The sequence below is a fragment of the Misgurnus anguillicaudatus genome, chromosome 18, assembly GCF_027580225.2.
Source record: "Misgurnus anguillicaudatus chromosome 18, ASM2758022v2, whole genome shotgun sequence".
NCBI classification, from domain to species: Eukaryota; Metazoa; Chordata; class Actinopteri; order Cypriniformes; family Cobitidae; genus Misgurnus; species Misgurnus anguillicaudatus.
In genome coordinates, this window is record NC_073354.2 from 26,302,456 (window position 1) to 26,323,002 (window position 20,547).

The 20,547-nt window shown below is 38.0% G+C and overlaps 1 protein-coding gene across 9 annotated transcripts in view; it reads left to right on the forward strand.

The window, feature by feature from the left end:
• The window catches only part of cdc42bpab (CDC42 binding protein kinase alpha (DMPK-like) b), a 76,521-nt gene that overhangs the window by 40,095 nt on the left and 15,879 nt on the right, over positions 1-20,547 (forward strand). For 5 of the 9 annotated variants that reach the window (XM_073856212.1, XM_073856219.1, XM_073856214.1 and 2 more), the window contains 23 exons: positions 373-621; positions 1,458-1,537; positions 2,120-2,280; positions 2,828-2,950; positions 3,070-3,203; positions 4,702-4,944; positions 5,178-5,288; positions 6,946-7,196; positions 7,712-7,803; positions 8,795-8,920; positions 9,408-9,514; positions 9,624-9,772; positions 10,006-10,097; positions 11,230-11,306; positions 11,486-11,533; positions 13,258-13,296; positions 15,371-15,487; positions 15,744-15,824; positions 17,719-17,824; positions 18,459-18,595; positions 19,030-19,169; positions 19,612-19,693; positions 19,765-19,984. In XM_073856212.1, the coding sequence (XP_073712313.1) occupies positions 373-621; positions 1,458-1,537; positions 2,120-2,280; positions 2,828-2,950; positions 3,070-3,203; positions 4,702-4,944; positions 5,178-5,288; positions 6,946-7,196; positions 7,712-7,803; positions 8,795-8,920; positions 9,408-9,514; positions 9,624-9,772; positions 10,006-10,097; positions 11,230-11,306; positions 11,486-11,533; positions 13,258-13,296; positions 15,371-15,487; positions 15,744-15,824; positions 17,719-17,824; positions 18,459-18,595; positions 19,030-19,169; positions 19,612-19,693; positions 19,765-19,984 (2,965 nt within the window). Of the gene's footprint in view, positions 1-372; positions 622-1,457; positions 1,538-2,119; positions 2,281-2,827; positions 2,951-3,069; positions 3,204-4,701; positions 4,945-5,177; positions 5,289-6,945; positions 7,197-7,711; positions 7,812-8,794; positions 8,921-9,407; positions 9,515-9,623; positions 9,773-10,005; positions 10,098-11,229; positions 11,307-11,485; positions 11,534-13,257; positions 13,297-15,370; positions 15,488-15,743; positions 15,825-17,718; positions 17,825-18,458; positions 18,596-19,029; positions 19,170-19,611; positions 19,694-19,764; positions 19,985-20,547 lie in introns of all 9 variants that reach the window. The other 4 variants (XM_073856216.1, XM_073856217.1, XM_073856213.1 and 1 more) reach the window with 3 other exon arrangements.

Sequence of the window (20,547 nt, forward strand, 5' to 3'; positions counted from 1 at the left end):
CATAGCAAAACAAGGGGACTTATTTAGTGGCAGCTTGAAGGAATTGCAAACTTAAAATTAAAATGTTGTCATTTACTCATCCTCATTGTTCCAAACCAATATCCCAATATCCTCTTACTTTTAGTTTATGTGACTCTGTCTGTGAAATCTAGGCTAAAGTCTGATTATGAGATCATACTTTTCTCAGATTATGCTGAGATTATACCTTTCTCATTCAATATTAAACACATCAAGAGTTGTATTTTATGTAGAAAACAGTAAATCACAAAAAAAATGATTTGCTGGGTTTTCACAGACTGGGTCACTAGTATACTAGTGTAGTTAGGTTATTAAGTAAGCAACCCCTCATGTATATCCCTTTTCTATTCCCAGGAGCGCTTCCAGTTCCCACTTCAAATGACGGATGTTTCGGAAGAAGCTAAAGATCTGATTCGACGGCTCATCTGCAGTAGAACGCACCGGCTGGGCCAGAACGGCATCGATGACTTTAAACAGCACCCATTTTTTGTGGGTATCGACTGGGACAACATCCGCACGTGTGAAGCCCCTTACATCCCTGAAGTCAGCAGCCCCACTGACACCTCTAACTTTGACGTGGACGATGATTGCCTCAAAAACTGCGTATGTGTCTCATTTTATTCTCTTTGGGCCAATCAGACATCATCTTTAGGTGGAAGGTGTTATTTGGGTGCCAGGGGGCCCCAGTTTTATGACATTTTATGAAATACATTAATTTATCATGAATTCTGTGTAATTAAACCTAAAAAAATAAGGCTAAAAAGCACAACTTTTTTGTATAATTTAATGTTTTTTTTTATTAAAATGTTGAGTTTTAGAACAGTTTTTTGTCACAAATTTTCTTTGGGGGGCCGCGAAGGAATGCACAGTACACAAGGGGGGCCGCATGCTGAAAAAGTTTGGGAACCACTGCTCTAGAATCCTCTCAAGCTGAGGTTTCCGCCTTCCAATTGGTTGCCGTTGACCGTTTCCGCCTTCTGATTGGTTGCCGCCGAACCGCGTCATAGCTCATTACCATAAAGTTGAGCTGATTTCAACTCTCCTCAATGCTCACACCGTACATGACGCACCGAAGCTCGGTGGCGGCTCTCATTAAAAGTGAATGACTTTGGGCCACTTGACGCTCTTGTAAGAGGGTTGTGTTTATTGGTGTTAAATACCAATAAAATGCCTTAAGTGACATTTGTGAAAATAAGGCATTTTAGTTACTAACTAATAACATTTTCATTGCCATTAAAGTGAAATAACTGAACCTAAATTTAAGCCTGATTAAAATTGCTTATTTACAAGAAAACATCTCAGAGGGTTTTGCCTTTGAACTCCTCACCCAAATGCCTTAGTCATCTGCTTAGTCGATGGGTTAGGTAGAGATGCATTTAGAAACTTAAATGAGTTTAATGGATATTTGAGTCTTGTATTGATTTTCTGAAATATTTTAGGAGACGTTGCCTCCACCTTCTCACACAGCGTTTTCTGGACACCACCTTCCATTTGTAGGCTTTACTTACACAAGCAAATGGTGAGTCAGAATATCGTGTTTGTCATGCTTCCTTCTAAAAAAATAACAAATTTAAACCACCATAAGCTGTTTTGCAGGCCTTTTCTGGTTTTAGTTGGTCTCCCAGCTGTTCTGGTTTTGATTTGATTGGTCAGGAAGCTATTCTCTCAGTCTGACTAGCTGAGAAATTCTCAAAGCCACTTAACAGACCAGGCTGGAAGACTAGCTTAAACCAATAAACTGGCTTTAAACGGTTCAAGATGCAGGATTAATCAGATTCATAAATTTCCATCTTTGGGTATACCACCGTGGTGCCCGCAGAGTTTGTGAGGTGCCCGCCAAAGCACATTCTATTAATAGTCTCAATTGTAATATTTATTTATTAAATTTTTTTTATATTAGCTTGGCTTGGTTTATGTAACATTTTAAACAATACTAAAACATATCAACAAGTAAAATAAAAAAGTTTTGAGGAGACTATATCAAAAAGTAGCCCTCCAGATTTATCCGCTGTGGTAGACCCCTGGGGTATACAGTATGTAAAGATTTAGATTGTGATGTTATATTTCTATTCAAGTCTTAACTGCAGTCTTTTTTGTGTAGCACACTGTCAGACCGAGGTTGTCTGCGGGAGTCTGTAGGACCTGCACAGGTAGATGCTGATCTTCAGAGAAGTCTGGAGGAGAGCCTGGCCTCCGAAGCTTATGAAAGGAGAATCAGACGCCTGGAACAGGAAAAGATTGAACTTTCCCGTAAACTACAAGGTGAGGTCATTCTGTAAGGGAAGGTTTTGTATATAAACAGCAACATAATACATCCTATAGTGAACATTCAAGTCACTATCAATGTTATCAAGACTTGACACATACACTGTAAAAAACTTTTTAAAGGAGAACACCACAGTTTTCAAATTTTTACTATGTTATTACCTCAACTTAGATGAATTAATACATACCTATCTTTTATCAATGCGTGCACTTAATATTTGTACAGCGTGCTGTGAATGTGTTAGCATTTAGCCTAGCCCCATTCATTCCTTAGGATCCAAACGGGGATGAATTTATAAGCCACCAAACACTTCCATGTTTTCCCTATTTAAAGACTGCTACATGAGTAGTTACACAAGTATGGTGGCACAAAATAAAACGTGGCAATTAAGTGGATAAAAATGAGAACTATATTATATAGCAGAAGAGCAATTAGTTTGCAGCACTTCGACCTCGGGCGAAGTAACAATAATTTGTTTTCTTGTCAATGTAATTTCTTACAGTGTACACACTTCATGATCTTTTATCACCTTGTGTCCCATAGAGGCCACTCAAACAGTGCAGGCACTGCAGTATCCAGATTCAGACGCCCCGCTGAATGCTAATAAAGAAGTCGAGATCCGGAGTTTAAAGAGTGAGATCGACATACTAAAAAAACAATTAGCAGGTGACAGCTCAATATCACTTATTCAGGGCCGAATCCCGGTCTTGTGTTTTTTACTGTACTGTATTGATTATCCACTGAGTTTACAATATCTGATTTACTCTGTAATGTTTTATTAGCAGACTCTGGTCAGCTGGAGCAGCAGTTGGAGGAGGTCACCACAGCCCGTAAAGATCTCAAAGACTCGTCTAAAATCATCAAGAGTTTAGAGAAACAACTCAAGAGTATCACACAAGAGAAGGATGATCTGCACAAGGTACTTTGATTCTGTTGTATTTTGTGAAAGAGGCAGACAACCATAAAGCCCCGTGTCCACCAAAGCGTTTAAAAGCGACTGAAACTGCAAGCGCATGCCGACTGTGGATGCAATGATACTTCTGTTTTGTTTCATATTTCGTTCCCCTAATTATAAAAATTTGCTCATTTACCCTCATGCCATCCCAAATGTATATGACACCATTTTTAAGTTCAGGATTCCCATGGGTCCTTGAAATCCTTGAAAAAAAATTCAAGGCCCTGGGAAGTTTTTGAAAATGTATATACATAGATACAGGTCATTGAAAGTGCTATTTTTGCAAGAAGTTTTCTAGGAAAAAAAATCCTTATTCCCTGTGTAGTGTAGGATAATATCATAAAAATTCTAGACTTTTTGAGCACACGTGCTAACCTGTTCACTTTAAATGCTTATATCTTCTGTATGCGAATGTTGATTCATACCTAAATGCTTTTTTGCATAGTTGTGTTTGACAAATGAAAACGTCTCGGGTTACGTATGTAACTGTTGTTCCCTGAGAAGGGAACGAGACGCTGCGTCCCCCTTGCCATACTTCCTGTGTTCCTGTAACGCTGTCTTTGGCAATATTTTAGATAGTGATATACTTCCTGGCTCCCGCGTCACTCTGTCTTTGTCGTTAAGCCTCACCATTGGTTGAATTTGATATACACATTCAGACGCACTTACCCCTGGTGGCGTCCCCAAAGTGTCACCGCAGTGATGCAGCGCGAGTTCCCTCAAAAGGGTATCTTAAAAGGTAACAAGATGTAACCTTGCTCTCACTTGAAATGTGTCACAACATTTAGTACTTGAATTTGAGGGTATTGGACCTGGAAAGTCCTTGAAAGGTCCTTAAATTTGAAGGTGTGGGACAGTTGAACTCAAACAAATAATTTAATGTTAAAATGCTCGGGCTAAACATGGCAAAGCTCCAAATAACACATCCATCCATCCATCATTATAGCAATTCAAATGACTCCAGTAAGTTTTTAAATGTCTTCTAAAAAGAAACAATAAGACACAACAATTCATAGTTTGAGCTTATTTAGCGATCAATATGTTGTACATCCATGGTAACATACAAATCATTGCAATGAATTTAAATATGATGGCATAAAAGAATCTTATTGGTTCTTGTGTGTCTCGTGATGAAACATGCATATGACAACTAGTCATGAAAACCTGGTTTTATCTACATTTTCCAACTTTTTGGATTGGTTGTGTGGACTGCTAACATATCTTTTTTTTTTGTTATTTTTTGGGCCACTTTTGCCTTTATTTCATAGAAAGTAATTTCAGAGATGACAGAAAAGTATAGGGTGAAGAGAGGGGTATGGGATTGGCAAAGGACCTCAAGCCGGGATTCGAACTCGGGATGCCAGAAGTGTGTATGCACCATGTGTCGGAGCACCGTGTTACATTAGTCTCTAACGTGTTACATTAGTCTCTGTAATGTATCTGTATGGTTACGTCTGTTCAGGAGCTGCTGGAGTTGAGTGAGAAGCTGAAGACTCAGATGAAAGAGCTAAAGGAGGCTCACAGTCAGAAGAAGATGGCCATGGAGGAATTCTCGGAGCTGAACGAAAGACTAAGCGACCATCGCTCGCAAAAACAACGACTGAGCCGACAGCTCCGAGACAAAGAGGAGGAGATGGAGGGCATCTCGCAGAAGCTGGAGGCCCTGCGGCTGGATATCCGCAAGGCTGAGAGAACACGTAAAGAGGTAAGCGTGCACCATAACAGCCTTTGGAAAAACTTTGAATTCTGCTTTGAATTAATTAATTAAGGATTGGATGTTTGCATGTGTTGAAATGTAAGAAAATAGGATATGATAAATATTCCTACAGCCCTTTAATGTCAGTTTTGTATGTTTTTCTGCCTAAATAAATGAAATAAATAAGCCTTAGCTAGATGCTGGTGTCGTATTTGTTGGCTAAATGTGTGATGATGTCTTAGTTGGAGGCTCAGGTTGAGGAACATGCGGCTGAAGCTCAAAAGGAGAAAAAGCTACGAGAGAGATCCGAACAATACAGCAGACAGCTAGAAGAAGAGCTGGATGGCATGAAGGTAACTCACAGTTCATACATGTATGGGATTTCAATGGATGAAATCAAACTTTGATGTTTCTAATCTCATAATTAGATTATACGATTTTAGCCTTCGTTTCACACACAGGGTCACAAATAGTCAGTTGGTTATCACAGAGTAAACCTTGACATGGTGTTCAGGTCTATTGTTCCACGTAAAGGAATAGTTCACATAAACATGAAATTCTCATAATTTGTCTAATTTCTTTTTAAAAACAAGAGAAAACTATGAATATTTTTAATATATTATTTAATTGAAATGTAAACAGAAAGATCCAAGTGATGCATTTAAACATCGTGACACGTCAACAACTTTAAATCTCGTCAAATTGTTGTACTTTTGTATCTCGTATGACAACTATACTATAGTTAAAGAGCACCTATTTCCGATTCACATTTTTACATTTCCTTTGGTGTGTAAGTGTGTATTAGTACATGTTAACGATATGAAAAGGTACAAACCCCAAAGTAAACGATGATGTGGGTTATCGTCTCCGAAGTAAATCTCTTTTCTTGGACTACAACAAACACGGATTGTAGGCAACAGTTTACTTCCTGAGATTGGTGATGTAGTAGTAAAGACCTACATTATCATAACTCCTCACGCTTTGACTCCCAGCCTGTAAGTTAACTCCTGTTAGCATTGCATTGTGAGCAAATCTTTCAAACATGGTAAGGAGCGTCACATTTCCAGCTGACGCCAGAGGTATTCAAGCCAATTACAACGTACAGATTAGCTGGCCAATCAGAGACACAGAGCTTTTCAAATCCGTGCGTTTCAGGAAGAGAGTGAAATCTGGAGCTTCAAAAATGTACGTGTAAAAATAATGTGTTTTTTGAACCATAAACCACGTGAACATATTGTATTATACCAAATATACAAAATAACGTTTTTTAGCTATGAATTACGTGCTTTTTAAATAATGGTCACTATACATTTACTATAATAAAATTAGGTATTCGGAATCGCTCGAATCTGTTTACATTTCAGTTTCAATTGCAGTCAATATAGTTAAGTGGTCATTGTTAAGGATTCACCAAATTAGGGCAAGTTAGACAATATCGCATTCATAATCGCGGACGAATCTCCTGCGAAAATGAACGGGATATTGCCTAGCTTTTCAGTGAAATACGGCTCTGTGTAGTAAATGTCGCTCCATCTTAAAGTAGGTGATGGCGAATTACTACAAATCAAGGAGCCAGCTTTACTGATGAGATGCGCATGACAATCACATGCAATTTATCTTGCAGCCCTACACCAAATGTTCAGCAACCAAAACAATTCGGCTGAAATAGCCAAATAAGTAAAAAGATTAAATTGAATACATTTTACCGGCCAACAACTTTTTTGATGACACAATCAAATGGCAACAAAGTTGGAGTGAGAGGCATGCATGCTTTAAAATTTTTTGGTTGCCGAACATTCGGTGCATCCATTGTTTTAAAAAAAAACTTGACCACAGAATACAACAATCGACCAATCACAATCAAGCATCCCAGAGAACATGATTAAGATGTAGTGTTTTCAATTAATTAAGTCTGTGTACAGTCATTTTATAAAATATATGTGTAACTTTTTAAACTTTCTACCACTGAGGTATGAGCTCATTACGCTATATGTCTCGATTATCCTTTAGGAGTTAAAACAGTCCGGACCCTCCAGCACAGCTGTGAGCTCGGACCAGCAGCAGGAACTGACTCGGGTCCGGGCAGACCTGGAGAAGAAGAACGTTCAGTACGAGGAAGAGATGTGTCGTCGGGAGACGCTTCACAGCGCTGAGATAAAGACTATGAAGAAGGAGCTACACGACGCTGAGAGCCAACACCTCGCGCTCCAGAAAGAGATTCTCATGCTTAAAGATAAACTGGAGAAAACTCGCAGAGAAAGGTTCGTCAATGAACATACGCAAGCATTATTTCCATTATTTTTATATATATATTGTTTTCTTGGCTGGTTCTGTGAATGACAACCTAATACCTATTGGTATAATAAATTGGTTTCTGAAAACAAAACAGAATATACAGATTACCTTACAAACTAACAGACAGCAGCCTGAGAACTTGGAAACGTGTTTGTCTGCTATGTGTAATGTGCAATATCAGATGGTCAGTGAACAGCCAAAAAGCAAAGATCTGAAGTTGAGACCACCAGCTACTGGTGCCAATAATGTAAACCAATACATGTTTTCCTTTGCATTTAAAGACCCTGTATATTTTCTTTAAAAACTATTAAATCTATAAAAGCAAGCTTGGGCAGGGCATATTATAGGGCATATAAAGTAAGCTTCAAAGTTGGACTAAAACCACAAAACTCTGCTCTTAATCCGTTGGGTTAAAGGTCTTTATGGTTTCTTTGTAGCAGAATATAGCTTTGCTGTAAACTTCATTGATGTGTTTATACAGTCAAACAGAACGAGTGGAGTTTGAGACGGAGATCGAGAGGGAGAGAGCTCATTTGACGGAGGAGAACAAGAAGCTCACCAGTGAAATAGAGAAGCTGAGATCTCCATAACTCCATAACACAATATTCACGATATTCATCAACTCTATATTGTACGTCTCTTTCATCTACATCAAAACCCTGTCTTGAGGTTCTCCTTTCCCGTTTGGCACTCTCCCTCAATTTTCCAACATTCCTAAAAAAGGATCCTAACCACTAGCACTCACACTTACACACAAAATTGCTGCTTGGCACAGCCAGTGTTTATTTTGGACCGAAGAGAAACCGGAATCAGCCAGTCAAATAATTCTGCAAGTTCGGACCTATCGGATAGTAAAGGGCTTCTTATTTTTTGTGGCATGGACTTTACTCATTTCTTGAAAATACCTGGAAGCTCAAAACACAAAGGCCAATTAAAATAAATAGCACAGTAGGCCAGGACTGTCATGTCAAATGCCAGATTGGATGAAGTTTAGGAACCTAAGCAAGAATGATAGCATTTGGAAGAATTAAACCAGGATGTGAAGCGCATGAATATATTCACATTTCTATAAAAGTGGACCACAGAGGTTTGTATAGACCTGCCATATTACTCTTGCTTCCTGTCTTTCGTATAGCGTTTGCTCGCTTTCCTGCAGGATAGCTAAATGTAAGTGGAGTTGATGTGAGGTTAATGATAAAAAAAGTTTCATATTTGAAGAATACATTGTTGGACAAAACTTGCAAGTCTCATAAACTTCTTAAATACAGAGCTTATATTTTTGGGATAATCCAAAAATTTGAATGGGCCTTTTTGCGAGAGAACCAGTGTCCTCCCATCTTTAGGTTCTTCAAATATGAAACTTTTGTGATTTTTGAAATCTAAACAAAACAAAAACAAATTTAGACTTCAAAATTTATAAAAGTTGTGTTCATCTGTGAAGATTATCTAAGAAATGTGTTAAAAAATATGTCATCTCTGCTGCACTCTATACATCAGCGACTATTTCGCAGCCAACTGAGCATCATGGCAGTACTTTTTTATGTAAATATTTTTGTCTTTCTTCAGCTGAGCTCTGCATTTGAGGAGGTAAGCAGCCGTCACAAGCAGCTGGAGGAGGAGATGAAAGAAATGACTGATAAACAGGAGAGCGTCGCCCATTGGGAAGCACAGATCACAGAGATCATCCAGTGGGTGAGTGGATCCCCCTGTCCGGAGACCTGAGGAATCACAGACACCTAAGGATAACCTTCACATGTCTTCAAATGTGTGTCATGATGTGCATTCACTGGCTTTAATGTAGAGCCCTCTAGTGGCTGCATGTCACTCAAATGTACATTTATGCATTTGGCAGATGCTTTTTTCCTAAGCAACAGTGCTCTCTGGGAAGCAAACCCACAGATTTTGTGGTGCCACAAAAAGCTACAGGAGCACATTGAACTGTTTAAAGCTGTAAACTGTTTAAAAACAAAGATGTATTTGTAGGTCATTAGATTTTGTGTTGGAGCATTGAGCTATATTTGATAACATATCTTACAACCACAATCTCAGTGAAGCAATAGTTAGCATATTGACTTAGTATTGTTGATATCACAAACTACTTTATAACTTCATCTATAAGTCAGATTTTACAGTTTATTGAGTGCACTTGGCCGTTGTCTAATTTTGACTTCTGTGCAGGGTGAGTGATGAGAAAGATGCTCGTGGGTACCTTCAGGCTCTGGCCACTAAAATGACAGAGGAACTTGAAGGACTGAGGAACACCAGCCTGGGAGCCAGAGGAACGGTGAGACACACACACACACACATATTTATATGACTGCATAACAACTAGATAAGGATGAAACATGCATTACCTGCTCTTTTGATGTGGTGGGTCTCGCTGGTTTTGTCAGGACATGCCGTGGAAGATGAGACGTTTCGCTAAGCTGGACATGTCTGCCCGTCTGGAGCTTCAGTCTGCGCTGGATGCCGAGATCAGAGCCAAACAGACCATCCAGGATGAGCTTAACAAAGTCAAAGCGTCCAACATGGCAACCGAATGGTGAGACCACACACACACAACTAGCCGAGTTTACTGATACTACAAAGTTATTGTTTGGTTATTTCATTTTTTTCAAATTTCAAAAAGGTCTAGCGAATATTTCTTTCACTCATTGTTATTTCTTTTTGAATTATTAGTCCTTCAGTTGTTTGTTTGTTGGGTGTTTTCTTTTTTTCTTGGTTGGGGTTATTAAAGTGACACAACTTTTCATATCTGCCATTTCTGTTTTACAGCAAATTGCAAGAATCTGAAAGTAGGAACCAGGAGCTGCTGTCAGAAATTGAAAGGTTGAGAAAGGAGACTGAGGAGTTGAGGATGAGGAGAGGTGATATTAAATGTCCACATAAATCTGCTCAGCATCAACACTTCTGAATAAAAAATCTACTTTAGTCCAGCCTAAACGGGTTTGCTGGTTTAAAGGGACACTCCACTTTTTTGAAAATACGCTAATTATTCAGCTCCCATAGAGTTAATTTTTTTACCATTTTTACCAATTTGGAGTCCATTCGGCTGATCTCCGGGTCTGGCGCTACCACTTTTGGCATGGCTTGGCATAATCCATTGAATCTGATTGGACAATTGGCATCGCGCTAGAAAGTAACCAAAGAGTTTTGATATTTTTCCTATTTAAAAGTTGACTCTTCTGTAGTAACACCGTGTACTAAGACCGACAGAAAAATTAAAAATTGCGATTTTCTGGGCAGATGTGGCTATGAGCTGTGCTCTCATTCTGGCGTAATAATCAAGGACTTTGTAACATGGCTGCAGGAGGCGCAGTGATATTACACACACAGCCGAAAATAGTCCCCTTAGTATCTTTCAATAGCAGGGGACTATTTTCAGGCAAAACGTTATATCGTTGTGCCTCCTGCAGCCTGCATGTTACGGCACCAAGGTCCTTGATTGTAGCGCCGATAGTGGGAGGGTAGTTCCTGGCCATATCGGCCTAGAAGATCGCAACTTTTGGTTTTTCGTCGGTCTTGGTGCACGATTTAACTGCGGAGGAGTCAAGTTTTGAATGAGAAAAGTGTTGAAGCTCTTTGGTTCTTTTTTAGCTCTATGCTAATGGTCTAATCAGATTCAGTGGATTATGCTAAGCTATGCTAAAAGTGTTAGTGCCAGACCCGGAGATCAACTGAATGGATTCCAAAACGGTAAAAATCAGATGTTTTACTCTGGGGGAGTTGGAAAATGAGCATATTTTTCCCGGGAAAGTGGAGTGTCCCTTTAAGCTGGTTTAGATGCTCACAGAGTATTAGCCAAGCTGATTTATCTGATCAAACAACTTCTCTCTTAGCCTGACTAATCCCAAAACCCTGAAAAACCAGCAGAAGACCAGCTTACCAAGCTTGAGCTGTCTGTTATAAACAATTTTATTAGAAAATGGGTTCTGTTTAGATCTAAATAGACGTTATTTAATATGTACTATTTAATAAGTTAATTAATTCGTTGTGTAGGTGTAAAGCATCAAGATTCCCAGAATTCCTTCTTGGCATTCCTCAATGCACCCACCTCTGTTTTGGATCAGTTTGATGTAAGTTTGATATCCCAAGGCTTCCTCATCTCTGTTTTCATGATCATTCTATTAATTTTTTTAACTTTTAAATTTTCTTCTATCCTAATACTTTCTAATCTCTGTTGTTTTATGCTTCATTTCTTGACATAATGTGTAGTTATTGTTTTCTTCCTTTCTTTCGTTTGGATGTCCATCAGGACTCATTTTCATCCTCTTCATCTTCTTTAGTTGAATTTTGGGAAGATGTAAGTTACCTTCATGTTGTCGTGGAATATGTGTGTGTATAATTCAGAAAAAAACAATTCTGCTTTAGTTACGAAATTACCATGGCTGTTTATGGACGTCACACATGTACAGTAAGACCAACCACTAACATCCAAAGTAAGCCACTCGCTTATTCCTGATTTGGCCCAGTTGGTTTGGATTGGGAACAGTAAATTGTGCTAAAGGCAGAGTGAGCTGTTTTCATCCCTCCAGGAAAGGTCGAACAGGGTGTGTGGTTTCGAAAAAAATGTTTTTCAACTGGAAAAACTTGCAAAAATAGCTCAATCAAAATACTCTACATAGGCTCTTCACAATGCATTCTGGTAATGCTTTCTGTGTGACAGACACAAAAGAGGTATCTTAGGTTAGGAGGCAGCAAAATTACTCCTATTTGAACAGTCATGTCTACAGTATGATGCCTTTGTACTGTAGGCAGCTCACTAGACGATAGCATATATATGTATGCTACTTGTTAGCATTTTTGTACTTGCCTTTCAGACCGTACTTAAAGGACCACATTATAAATATACTTTATATCTTAAATATTTTATCCTTCTGATACACCCTGATCTAGCGATTATTTTCGAGAATTCTTTGATATGAAGCGAACCCTTTGTGCACATAGACGTAGAGATCCAACCACAGATTAGACACGTTCCTACAAGCCTTCATATTCCCTACACTCTTTAAAATAAAAGTGTTATAAAAGGTTCTTCATAGATATGCCATAAAAGCAAATTTATGCCATAAATTGCCTTCTTTTAAATATCATATCTAACGGATATCAACTACTACGGTACATTCACACCAGTGGAGGCTGGTGACTTCTTTTTTTGAAGCGCACGATGTGAAGTTCGTCACAACATGTATGTAGCTTCTCATGTGTGTGGTCGTCATTTCAAAATGTGTGTTCTGCGCTTTGGGGGATCGTGTGTGCATCGCGTGTCGTGCCAAGGTGGGTGCCTGCTGCCTTGAACACTGATTCACACGGGTTGTAAGCGTTAACGCTTGATGGAAGGCTTGTCTGAAAGGTGGCCAACAGCCAATCACAGTGGCCCCTACACATGCTCTTCCTAGGTTATTTGCATAAGGCGATCTGATTGGCTGATGCACGCGTTGCCACTTCAAAAGTTGAGAAATGTTCAACTTCTGCCGCGAGCAATGGCAGTGACACGAAGCAGACGTATCCACAATTCAGTTTGGCAACGCATGACGTCACCAATTCAAAGTAAATGAGAAGCGTTAATGCTAACATTACTGTGTAAAATTAATGTTTTAGCTACAGGTCCTTGAATTCTTGCCTGGCTGCCAATCCTCTCTGCATAGTTGTAATCCATGCTCCTCATCTCTCCTTGTCTTAACAAACCAAAACATTTTATTTTCGAAGGTATTTGTTTCAGAGAGATTAGTTTAGCCACTAGTCAGATGGATAAATAAATAAATAAAGACCGGAAGTTCACTTCGGTTCAGGTGAGTAACTGCGATAAAACTATATATAGTCTAAAAACTTTTTTTTTCACTACAAAGAAACTTTTTGGGAACAGAAATTATGTTTAATGTTCTTTATTTAACCTTGCAGCCAAAAATGGTTTCTTCTGTGGCATCGTGTAGCACTTTTATTTTTTAAGAGTGCACATCCTAGAGTTTTTTTCCTGCCAATATACATGAAATTTGAATGTCATCTTCTTTTTCTTTCCAATTGAAGCGGTCACCTTCTTTTGGTCCAGGACACAAAACCAGACGTGTAAGACTTGTCCTGTGCTACAGTAAAATCCTCCTGTCATGTTGTGTCCTGTGGGTGACAGCCTGTTTTGCACCATGCATGGGTGTCAGTTTTTATTGTGGTTATGTGTGCATTGCATGAAACCTTTAAAATGTGATTTGCATTTGAACTCTAAAGGTAAACCTTTCTGTTGTGTGGTGAAATGTCTATTAATAAAGCTGTGGTAACATTAAATTTGGTGCTTTTTATATACCATTAGCCTTCATATTTGCTCTTTAAATGGGAATTATTACTTGTCTCTATATGTGACCCTGTCTGTGAAATCCAGGCTAAAATCTCAATGTAATGATGAGATTTGGAGCATCAAAGTTGGATTTCAATCATTGGTTTCACATTCATTTTAATCTTTAAAGAGACAATCCACTTTTTTTTGAAAATATGCTCATTTTCAAGCTCCGCTAGAGTTAAAAATGTTATTTTTACCGTTTTGGAATCCATTCAGTTGATCTCCGGGTCTGGCGGTACCACTTGTAGCACAGCTTAGCATACTCTATTGAATCTGATTAGACCATTAGCATCGCGCTAAAACGTAACCAAAGACTTTTTTATATTTTTCCTGTTTAAAACTTGACTCTTCTGTGGTTACATCGTGTACTAAGACTGACAGAAAATTAAAAGTTGTGATTTTCTAGGCCGATATGGCTAAAAACTATACTCTCATTCTGGCGTAATAATCAAGGACTTTGTTGCTGTAACATGGCTGCAGGAGGCGTATTGATATTACGCAGCACCTGAAAATAATCCCCTTGGTTACTTTCAATAGCAGGGGACTATTTTCAGGCGCTGGGTAATATCATTGCGCCTCCTGCAGCCATGTTACAGCAACAAAGTCCTTGATTATTACGCCAGAATGAGAGTATAGTTTTTAGTCATATCGGCCTAGAAAATCACAACTTTTAATTTTCCGTCTGTCTGTGTACACAATGTAAATACAGCAGAGTCAAGTTTTAAATAGGTAAAATATTGAAACTCTTTGGTTATTTTTTAGCGCGATGCTAATGGTCTAATCAGATTCAATGGATTATGCTAAGCTATGCTAAAAGTGCTAGCGCCGGACCCGGAGATCGGCTGGGTGGATTCCAAAACGGTGGAAATCTAATTTTTAACTCTAGGGGAGCTGAAAAATGAGCATATTTTCAAAAAAAGTTGAGTGCCCCTTTAACATGACTTTACTCAGTCGATATTAAAGATATCAAGGTTGTATTTTCACAAAATGTTCTTTACATTACGAAGAATGATTTTATCTAGAAAACTGCAAATCACAAAAAAGCTTGGTCTTTACAGACCGGGTCACCTATTTGGGTATTATTTAACCATTTGCATTTATAGGTACATACAAACATTAAGGGTTAGTTCATGTAAAAAAAAGTAAATCTTGTTGTCCTCATGGCGACTAAGTATTTGTGCATAAAATGAAAAGTTCAGTCTTTATTTACTGAAAATCCTCTCCACCACTATACATTTCAAAATTTGTTGTAGTTTATTCAAATACAGTGCGTGATGCGGTGTGCCGGTTTTGACATCACTGATATTGTGTCGTAACCAATCGCTTGGCACATTTGCTTATGCAAAAGTGTGCATGATACTGTATATGTAAGACAGCTGAGGTCAAAAAGAAGTCGTTGGAACGACATGAGGTTTAAGGTTTGCAGTTAAACTAACCCTTTAAATTACAGATCACTTGAAAGAAAGACTTTCATACAGTATATTGTGGTTCTGGTTCCTCTTATTGTTTTCCATGTAGCTCCATGCGTTTGTGGGATCTTTATGTGCTTCTTGCATGTGTAGTGAATGGGTGGTCTCTTTGTAGTGGGTGTGCCATTCCTTTTCCAGTGTCTTGGCTTGGAGCCCGAGTGCTTTACCATCGCCTTTGTTCTGCTTGGGATGTAATTCCAGTAAAATAAAGATAATTGTCTTGATAAGCATTATGGTCTTGCTAAGTGTTATGTACGTGTTTTGCTCTGCATGTTGTCGTGCCATTACAATTTATGTCATGTTGACGCTATTGTTTAAGTGAATTCTTGTTTTTTCTTAGCTTGATTCTGCAGATTTCACTCCGTCCAACACTCCATCACGAGATGAAGATTCACGATCTCGTCGCATATCACGCTCTCGCTCCCCGTCCACCGCCAGCGACATGGAGCCTATTGAGGTATCATGTGACCTCAACTCTTACAATGACTACATGACTCGATTTGAATTCAATTCTGTTTTATTATGATCAGGCTTTTTCCAGTGTGGAAAACATTGTTTCAAAGCAGCTTTATTATAGTACATTTATTATTTTGCATATTACAAACTACAGTCAGTTGGGTGTCTATTGAATTCAATAGTTGCATTCACACAGCTAATAGTAAGTTGTGTCCATCACAGAATAGCACTGATATGTTGGTTTGTTCTCATTCTAGCTGACCGACCACACATCACGTGGACTTCACACTCCAACAAGCAGATCTGGATATGGAAGCCTGGGACATTCGTCATCTAAGGTAAACGATTTGGGTCACACATCAAAAATCTTAGTTATAGCCTGATAGGGCTGAGCTGTGTGACTATATGTGTATTTGTATGTACAGTACTGTGCAAAAGTCTTAGGCCACCATGCTACCATTAGATTTGTTGTTTTTTAATTCTTTATTAGAATACAACCAGAAAATACAGGCAATGTGTATGTAGTATTAAAAACAGTATAAAAGTGTAAGCTAAAGTGTCAAGTGTTTAGGGTAAACTCCCCTTTCACTTGAGCAATAGCAGATAACTGCAGGATCTCTTGAACCTTAAAGGAATATTCCATTTTCTTGGGGGAAAAATCCAGATGGTTTGCTCGCCACCATGTCATCCGGGATGTTGATGTCTTTCTTTGTTTAGTCGAGAAGAAATTATGTTTTTTTGGGGAAAGCATTGCAGGATTTTTCTCATTTTGGTGGACTTTAATGGAGCCCGGCATTTGATGCTTGAATCAACACTTGGCAGTTTTTTTCAACGGAGTTTCAAAGGACTATAAACAATCCCAAACGAGGCGTAAGGGTCTTGTATAGCGAAACGATTGTCATTTTTGACAAGAAAAATAAAAAATATCCACTTTTAAACCACAACTTCTCGTCTAAATCCGGTCGTGATGCGATAGCGTGACCCCACACAATACGTCAAGAGGTCACAGAGGACGAACGCGAAACTTCGCCCCAGTGTTTACAAGTGTGGAGAAAGAGGAGCGTTCCTACGTTGTTTGTTGTAGAATGATATTAATTAATGTATTTGTGGCAGTTTATTGTTTACAATGGTCCACAAATGTGTGTTTTATATATATAACACGTGACCTCCCTACGTCACTACGCATTTACGTTAGGTCGCGCTGGACCGGACCTAGACGAAAAGTTGTGGTTTAAAAGAGCATATTTTTTATTTTTCTTGTCAAAAAAGACCCTAATGCCTCGTTTGGGATCATTTATAGACCTTTGAAACTCCGTTGAAAAAAACTGTTAAGTGTTGAGTTAAGTATTAAATGTTGGGTTCTATTAAAGTCCATTAAAATGAGAAAAATCCTGCAATGTTTTCCTCAAAAACATAATTTCTTCTCGACTGAACAAAGAAAGACATTAACATTTTGGATGACATGGTGGTGAGTAAATTATCTGGATTTTTCTTTTAAGAAAATGGAATATTCCTTTAATGAATTTAAATCCTAATTTCTAATTGTAATAGAATGACTTCAGAACTTCATTCTCCTAAAAAAAACTCAAGATGTGTTTCGTGCCAAGAGAGGTCACACTAAATACTGACTGATTCCTGAAGAAGACATTGTTTAGAAAATTTATTTGTTTTTAATTTTGTGTACATATTTCCTGTATTTTCTGTTTGTATCTTAAGAGTGAAAAATAAACATGGACATTAAACTTTGCTAAAACAACAAAGCTGGTGATGGTGGGCTAAGACTTTGCACAGTACTGAATTACTGATTATGAATTTTACATTTAAGTGTGTTCACACATGCATGTATATTGCATGTCCACAGTGGCTTTAATGCACTGATATCAGTGCTAAAAATATTTTTATGAGTAATGGTGTTTATTTGTTTTCTGTTATTTGTTTAATTACTAATAAAAAGTCACTCAATTTACTGGATATAATTGGATTATATAATTTTCTATAATTATGTTTATTTAATTAACCCTATTATTTGTTAGTTTGCAGGACAAAACAAAAAAGCATGAAATACTATCGATATAAAAAATACTTATATTGTGAATATAAGATTACGGTCATACCACACACCTGTATTGTCCAGCATCTGTCCCTATACCCCATACTAGTATACTGTTACCATAACGACATCTACAAGTTTTTTAAAAAAAATGAATTTTAATTATAACGTTTGCTTCACAGCCCAAGGCGCATCAGTTCATTGTGAAGTCCTTCACTGTTCCCACTAAATGTAACCAGTGCACATCTCTGATGGTGGGGCTTATCCGACAGGGTTGCACCTGTGAAGGTGAGGGGAAATACCCTGTTTATAACTGGATACCAGGTTACCTAGTAGTTACTGTACCTGCGCCTCAGATGTGGTTTTGATGGGAGGGTCTCTGATATCATGACTGTATACATTACTCACCATGTTAGTGTGTCATGATTGCATGTCGGGAAAGCCCAGTTAAAAACCATTCTTTTAGTGCAGTGGTTGATTGACAAGCAGGTGGGCGGTCCTTCACTGTTAGAGGACCGCCCACACATCAGAATGCATCAAATTTCTTTATATTGTCATGTATGATAATAGCTTAATATACATGCTATACTATAAAATAAAACATTAATTTCTTTACCTACACTGTCAAAAATAAAGGTACAAAGCTGTCACTGGGGCAGTACCCTTTAAAAAAGGTCTTAATATGTACCATAAGTATGTATCTTTGTACTGATATGCACTCTTTGGGTACAAAGGTGTACCTTTTTGAAAGGGTACTGTCCCAGTGACAACTTTTGTACCTTTATTTCTGAGAGTGTGGCTAACAATGGTATGTCTTTGTTTCGTGCTCAAACTTAATGAATTGAAGCATATTGATTTATTGAATGTGCCCCTATCCCAGCATTCCTTACTGACACAATACTCACTGCCAATTTCTCTTTAGTCTGCAACTTCTCCTGTCACGTCACGTGTGCTGATAAAGCCCCCTCCGTATGCCCCGTCCCACCAGACCAAACCAGGGGCAAACTGGGCATCGACACGCAGAGGGGCATTGGCACTGCTTATGAGGGGCATCTCAGGGTAAGATTTGAAGAGTTTCGTTGCAAAACGAGATAACCACCGTTTTTTTAATTGTTCAGAAATCTCGTTTTTTGGTTGTGCATTCCAATTAATTTCAATTCAACTGCAGTTGGCTTGTTTTGATTTAAACCTTCATAACTTAAAAATTACAGCTAAGTAGCACCATAAAACAAAATAATAACATGATAACATAATAATAAACATGTTTTGACAAAAATGTTAAAAAATGGATTTATCTCGTTTTGCAACGAAACTCTTCATTTACTAAATATGTCATATTTGTTCTCATTTTGTTACTATGCACAGACCCCTGAAACATTTTTGTTGTTGTGTGTTTGTCTGGATCAATGACCCTAATTTTTTACAAAGGCACTAACAGCGTTTACTGGAAAAAGTGTTACATTTGGTAATGAAGATTTGACTGTCTTTACCAGGTGCCAAAGCCCACAGGGGTGAAGAAGGGTTGGCAGAGAGTGTGGGCAGTGGTGTGTGACTTTAAACTCTTCCTGTATGAGCTTGGAGAAGGCAAAGGTGCCCAGCCTGGTGTTACAGTTAACCAGGTCATCGACATGAGGTAAGGGAGGTGTTCATGCAAAAACAAAACACATTTTTCATTTAATATTAATAAAGTGTCATTTTATCTGCACAATTTTAGTCGAAAAATAGTGGATTTGATGTTACCGCATTTTGCTTGAATAATAACTCCACAACACATCCAGGTGCAAAACCTGATACTCTGTGTTATCCAAGCATAGTTTGAAAATCTTACCCTTTTATCTACTTGAAATCAAGGAAATTTACCTTTTGTACATAGAAATAAAAAAACTTATTTATTTTTATCAGTGGCAAAAATAGTGCAGAATCTTAAATATTTCTCTTTATTATAGTCCTAAAATGCCCTCTTTGTTGCCAGATTTTGATTCTAATTCTAGACTTTTATGTTTGGAAACCACTGTATGATTTGATCAATATTTCAGTCCATTTTATAGTTATTAACTCTTTTGTATCCTATACAGAGATGAGGAGTTTTCAGCGAGCTCTGTTTTGGAGTCTGATGTCATCCACGCTAACAAGAAAGACATTCCCTGCATCTTAAGGGTAGGACCATACAAGCACATTGTTTCCTTTCCTTAGGAAAGGTCATTTAATTTTCACACTTTGTTTCCCAGGTAACGGCCTCTCAGATGTCCGCCACCTCTGGTCGAAAGATGTGCATCCTGATGCTGGCCGACAACGAACAGGAGAGGACGAAATGGGTGTGCGCTCTGAACGAACTCCACCGCATCTTGAGGAAAAACAAGCTGAAGGAACGTTTCGTCTACGTGCCTAAAGAAGCCTACGACAGCACGCTGCCTCTCATCAAAACCACTCAAACTGCTGCTATTATAGGTACAGATACACCCAAAACTCATGCCATTGACATGTGCTCTGTATGCGTTGCAAAAAATGACTTTCTTACTTAGTATTTTTGTCTTGTTTATAGGAAACAAATATAAAAAAATTTAAAATCAAGATGTATTTTTTTGATGAGCAAAATGACACTCTCTAAAACATAAGACTAGTTTTCAGACAAAAAATATACAATTTAAGTAAACTTAATTTTTTATATATATATATATATATATATATTTTCAGTAAAAATATATAAAAATTCTTAAATTAAGGTGCTTTTTCTTGATGAGCAAAATGACCCAAGAAAATAAGTCTAGTTTTTAGACCAACAATATCAATTTAAAGTAAGTTTGTGCATAAAACAAGCAAAAAAAATCTGCCAATGGGCTAAGCAAAAAAATGTGAAAATTTTTCTTAAACACTAAATTCAAGAAATATTTAAGAAAAAATGTGCTTGGCAGATTGTTTTGCTTGTTTTATACACAAAATCACTTAAATTTGATATTTTTTGGTCTAAAACTAGACTTATTTTCTTGGGTCGTTTTGCTCATCATCTTAAC